Below are 5,565 nucleotides of genomic sequence, written 5' to 3'. Positions count from 1 at the left end.
AAGTAAATTTATATTAAATAATTAATATTTAATAAATAAATCATAATGTAAGCGAAGGGTATTCTCATTTCGTTTAGTCAAAATATTTTTGTATCTGATGAACAAAAAAATACAATTGAATAAAAATTGAATTCAATTGAACAGTGAAAAGAATTCTAAATATTTAGTATTGGCTTAAAATTCAATTTTACTGGAATTTTGATTGCATTTTTATTTAATTAACTCAAACGAAATAAAATATCTAAATTATTTTATTTAAAATTCCAACAACTTTGTGCACTTGGAGCAAAAAAAAAATTGTATTTATTTTTCGCTGTGTTTTATATTTCAATTACAAATCCACTCACATGAGTACACCTTCCTGTTAACATCATACCAAGAACGTTAACCCAATTAAAGTGTTAATAGGAAATTCAAATAAAATTTTTTTTTTAAGTAAAATATTTTATTCTTATATACATCTATACTCTCTTCATTTTATATATAAAGAACGTATAACAGATTATTTTGTTCAGTATTGATTGCAGTAAGTCTTGCTCTGGCTGATATCTTAATCAGTTACATTTTGACACCGTCGTGTACATTGTACTTATCGCTTCTCCTTTCAGATACTTTCAGTTATTATTACTTTGATATAAAAGATTTTCTATTTGAAAGAATAAAATGGGAAAATATTTCATTTTAAATTTTTTGCTGACATTTGTGTGGTTAAGATTCCCATTGGCAATGGCAAAAATAAATGTTAGTGTCAATGTAACTGAGTTTTTGAATCATCGCCAGAAACGACATCTTGTATTTGAAGGTGGTGGAAATATTAAGGTAGTTAAACTAAATATTGAAGTATAGTGTTTAATAAAAAAAATAAAAATGAAGTGAGCTTAAAATTAAAATTGAAAATTTACTATCATGGGTGATCTTTATATTACAAAAAATATTATAAAATAAAATATATATATAAAAAATGAGTTCATGTTGTATATAACTAGATTAGTGTGTTGTAAAAACTTCATCATAAAGGTTTTTATAAGCTACTTAAACGTTATAATATATTTAAATTAATAAAATTGTAATAATTTCCATTTGTAGTTTGATATATTTTCAAACATATAAAAAATTTAGCAGTAATTTTTTATTAAGCTTGTAATGGGGCCTGCATTGCCAGTTCCTTTAGGTGATCCTGTTGATTGGAGAGGCTTAATTGCTGCTTATAATCTACAAGGTGGCACATATACCATACAATCGACACCACTATATCCATGGGATAAATGGGAAACAATTTTTTCACGTTCTGTGCGTAGAATGCGTGCACGCATCCATTATCCTGATAAGTTTGTTGAAGATGACTCGAGATTATTTGTGTACACCGCATTAGAAGCTTTTATGAATAAATTGCATGGTAACGGACGTGATTGCTTACTTCGTTCTATTTGTGTCAATGCACAAATAGATCAACATGTTGGAGTTTTTGCTGAGATATATAATATAGTACTTACGTAAGAAATATTATACATAAGTCAGATAACAAGCTATATTAAAGTTATAAAATTAATTAAACAGACCTGGTAATATGCTTTTGGAACCTGCTTACAAAGCCGCGTATGATGCTGGTAAATCCGGTATAGAATGTAATAAGTTATATGGCAAATGTACTGTCATATCCAATTTTTTAGATCAACATATGGCTGATTTCTAATTAAATAAATTTTATTAAGACTATATTAGGCAATTTTTAATAAATGTTTAATACTTTGCCTTCTTGATTTATCTTCATATGGTAGATACAAATGATAAGAAAAATTGTGAAATCCAAATTATATATGTACTTTTTTTAAATATAGACTGTTTGTTATACTTAAGAATTTAATTAAAAAGTCAAGTAAATTAACTGACTTAGGACTGAAAAAAAACTTTCTCTTATGGAAATAATAAATTAAAAATAATAATTTTAATTCTAGTTGCAATTTAAGTAATTTATAGCTTTGCGTGGTTTCTATATTTTTTATGAAATATTTAAAAAATTTATTCTTAGCTTATATATACCTTGAATAATCAAGTTAAGTAATGCCAACTAAAGCTCTTCAGTCATGAAATATAAATTAAAAAATTAGAATTAAGAAAGGTTATATGTTTGTTATTTAATAAATTAGACCTATACTATTTTTGACAGTGATGTTTGGATTAATTTTAGTTGCTCAATCGAATTTATTTATATATTCAGATTATTCAAATCTAAATCAATTAAAAATTTGTATAATAACGATGTACCAATATTTTATAATTATAAACACTTTAGTGCAAATCTTAGGTACTAGAGGTTTGATGCTAGAGTTTTCAACTCAAAATCATGGAAAAGGAAAAGACTATATTCATACTTTATCGATAAATTTTGTTCATATTAGCAATTAATTATAAAAATGGTAAAACTATGCCTACCAAAAATTTATCTTGTATCGGATTTTATTCGGATAAAACGTTAAAACGTCAAAATTTGTTTTAATTTTATATAGCAGCTACATATAGTCATCTACGTCTACTTATAAAACTATGTTCATATATGTAACTGAGTATATACTTGACAACATTCCATATAACAACTTTAAGTAGTTAACCAAAGTAACAAATATTTATCACTAAATTGTTGTCATTGATTTAAATTTAAGTATACATATATACTCACCTGATTTCTGATTATTTTTTTTTATCTTAATAATAGTTTCCCAAATTTAATTTAACTCTACAATAGAATGGTTCAAAAAGGCATTGTACTATACTCATGTTTGATTCCTTGCAATACTAAACAAAACCGTAAAATCTCCAAATTTTTTCGTCTCCCTAAGTTGTATTTTAATATAATAAGTTATATTTTAAAACAAAAAATAATGTGTACATACAGAAAAGTATAATGATGCTATATGATGTTTCAGTTTAATTTAACGTTTGACATTTATACATAAAATTCTATCAATAATCATCATTAATATTATTTATTTTAACTAAGAAATAAACAAGCCTGGAATTTGTACATAATGACAAACCTCGAAGATATTTTATTAAAACCTAATTTTTTTCTCCTTGCAAATAATATAATATAACCCCATAATTCAATTCAAAATTGTGACCTCTTTAAAATATTTTTATTGAATGTTATGAATAAATTTTACATATAAAAAATATGTGTTAGATATTGATAAAAATAATTGTCAATTTATATCAAGTTAAACTAATTTTATTTTACTGAGGCAACTCCGATTTTACACAACCTAATAAACTGCCTAGCGGCTTATCCATCCATTTCCGTAACTCTTGTTTTATATAAACAGTGCTGTTTTTAATGAGTTCTTAGTGCCCTAAATACAATACAATATGTACAATACTACATAAATTAAATCAGTGCATATTTTGTCTGTTGATAGAAATATTTTTATAGCTGTCACTGATTCCTACAATGCCCTTAGTATATAATACAAATACATAGTAGATATATTAAAACATTTAAATGTAAATTATATAGATAAGTGGAGATTTATATATTTACTCAACTTATGTTTATAAATTTCATATTGAGATTATCGACTGTATCATTATTGCTATATTACCACCCATTTAACATTAAAATCCATTGATTATTTTACGGATAGGAATACTATGTAATATTTTTTTTCTATTATATTTTAATAGATAAAATTAAACATATAATATTATACTCAAATAATTATCATGTACTTGTATATGTCTTGTATATAGTATTAGTCAGGGTTTATAAGAAAATGCTGCATCGAATTGATCGTGTTGCGGTCCCTACTTGAAAATGTTGTAAAACCCAATTAAACTTTTAAATTCGTATTTTTACAAAAAAAAACAATATTTACCACCAAACTATGACAAATATTTAGTTACAAATAAGTTACTACGTAAAATCAAATATATATAAAAAAAATATATGTATATATATTCTTCTTTTTATTCTTTGTATCCGTTTGCCTAGTGGCCCTAGTGCGGCATAGGACCGCACCGATTCTCTTAAACCGCACTCTGTTAGGTGCTTTTCTGCATACATCGTTTCATGTGTAGTGCGCTTCTGTTACTTCTCACTCAATTCTCCAAGTTAAAGCCGGTACACCAGAAGTATGCAGTCTTGTGGACTCCATGTCAAAGCTTGTCGTTGAATGTACATATTTGATCGTCGGATAGTATGCTCTATCCAATTCCATTTTCGCATTTTTATTTCGGTTACAGCAGCTTTATGATTTGTTTGGAGCAAAAGTTCTGTATAGACGATATATACGTAAGAACCTATAGAGCATAATGAATGTATGACATGGTTGAAACTTTCAATGCGTTAATTTAAAATAACACATTTCCTTAAAATTAGCATAATTAATAAAATAAAAAACAATATTAATATATTTTTAATCTTAATTTTAAACTTTGTTTCAACATTTATATTTTCTTCCCAAAGCTTGTAATGGGTCCAGCTTTACCACTTGATTTCGGCGATCCTGTTGATTGGCGCAGCATAATTAACACATACAATCTGCAAGGTGGGACATATACCATACAATCTACACCACTGTATCCATGGGATAAATGGGAAACAATATTCTCACGTTCTGTTGGCAGAATGCGAACAAATATCGATAAAGATGGGATATTTCGAAAAGATGATGCCAGACTGCTTGTATATATTGCACTGGAGTCTTTTATGAACAAAACGCATGGTAATGGACATGATTGCTTACTGCGTTCAATATGTAAGAATGCACAAATAGAGCAACATGTGGGCGTATTTGCTGAAATCTATAATATAGTACTGACGTAAGTTAAATAAACTTAACAACTATCTAACATTCTTGAATTTTATAACATATATATTTAATTTATTATAACACAGACCAGGTACCGAGTTTATGGATACTGCTTATAAGGAAGCACACGTTGCTGGTAAATCAGGAGTAGATTGTTATAAGACATTTAAAAAATGTAAAGTTGCTGCTAATATAGTTGAGCAATTTATGGCAGATTTTTAATAAATATCTAAATCAAAAAATATAAATATAAATTGAATTTTATTAGCACTTATTTTTATTTTCTTTTAAATTTTTTTTATTTATTGTTATTTGAATAGCTTTATTTGGATTTAGTTGAATTTAAAAGCAAATATCTGTATCTGAATTGCTTCTAGCACAAATTTGTTGCACTTACCAACAAATTTGCCAAAATTCTGCACTTTTTTTTTAATATTTATTTTATTTTTTTGGTAGCATGTAAATGTGCAATGTGAGTTTAACTTTGTGTCAATGGTTCTGTGCTAAAAGTTGAATTTAGGTCAGCCCCCGAGTTTCAGTCATGTGCACTTCCGTTTCTCGAATGGTATTGAAAAATTCAAGGGATAAATTGTCTGGTATAGAATGCAAATGGTTTCCAGGATTAACATATTATGCTCCTAAGCTTGTACTTCCTTTGGTGAAGTCATTTACATTTTTTGTCATTTTTTGTGTATGAAAAGTTTTTTCTTTGCACATTTTGTTATACTAAATATATTTTTGACTGAAATATAATTTAATA

General features: G+C 26.6%; 2 protein-coding genes across 2 annotated transcripts; both read left to right on the top strand.

Moving 5' to 3' along the window:
• Positions 1 to 532: 532 nt before the first annotated feature.
• LOC119673024 lies at positions 533 to 1,772 on the top strand. Its single transcript, XM_038084232.1, has 3 exons — positions 533 to 819; positions 1,138 to 1,493; positions 1,558 to 1,772. Exons 1-3 carry the CDS (start codon positions 664 to 666, stop codon positions 1,691 to 1,693), a joined length of 648 nt encoding a protein of 215 aa, XP_037940160.1. The 5' UTR covers positions 533 to 663; the 3' UTR covers positions 1,694 to 1,772.
• A 2,693-nt stretch (positions 1,773 to 4,465) lies between these two features.
• LOC119666975 lies at positions 4,466 to 5,027 on the top strand. Its single transcript, XM_038076252.1, has 2 exons — positions 4,466 to 4,815; positions 4,892 to 5,027. The coding sequence occupies exons 1-2, from the start codon at positions 4,466 to 4,468 to the stop codon at positions 5,025 to 5,027; spliced, it is 486 nt and encodes a 161-aa protein (XP_037932180.1).
• Positions 5,028 to 5,565: the final 538 nt, after the last annotated feature.

Source organism: Teleopsis dalmanni, chromosome 1, assembly GCF_002237135.1.
Source record: "Teleopsis dalmanni isolate 2A chromosome 1, ASM223713v2, whole genome shotgun sequence".
Classification (NCBI taxonomy): domain Eukaryota; kingdom Metazoa; phylum Arthropoda; class Insecta; order Diptera; family Diopsidae; genus Teleopsis; species Teleopsis dalmanni.
This window is presented reverse-complemented; position numbering and strand designations above follow the sequence as displayed.

What these genes read in the sequence shown, in the direction of transcription:
- LOC119673024 (XM_038084232.1), top strand. Translation starts at nt 664, where the DNA reads ATGGGAAAATATTTCATTTTAAATTTTTTGCTGACATTTGTGTGGTTA. An exon ending in AAGGTGGTGGAAATATTAAG is followed by an intron (nt 820 to 1,137) that starts GTAGTTAAACTA and finishes TTTTTTATTAAG; the next exon opens with CTTGTAATGGGGCCTGCATT. An exon ending in ATATATAATATAGTACTTAC is followed by an intron (nt 1,494 to 1,557) that starts GTAAGAAATATT and finishes TTAATTAAACAG; the next exon opens with ACCTGGTAATATGCTTTTGG.
- LOC119666975 (XM_038076252.1), top strand. Translation starts at nt 4,466, where the DNA reads ATGGGTCCAGCTTTACCACTTGATTTCGGCGATCCTGTTGATTGGCGC. An exon ending in ATCTATAATATAGTACTGAC is followed by an intron (nt 4,816 to 4,891) that starts GTAAGTTAAATA and finishes ATTATAACACAG; the next exon opens with ACCAGGTACCGAGTTTATGG.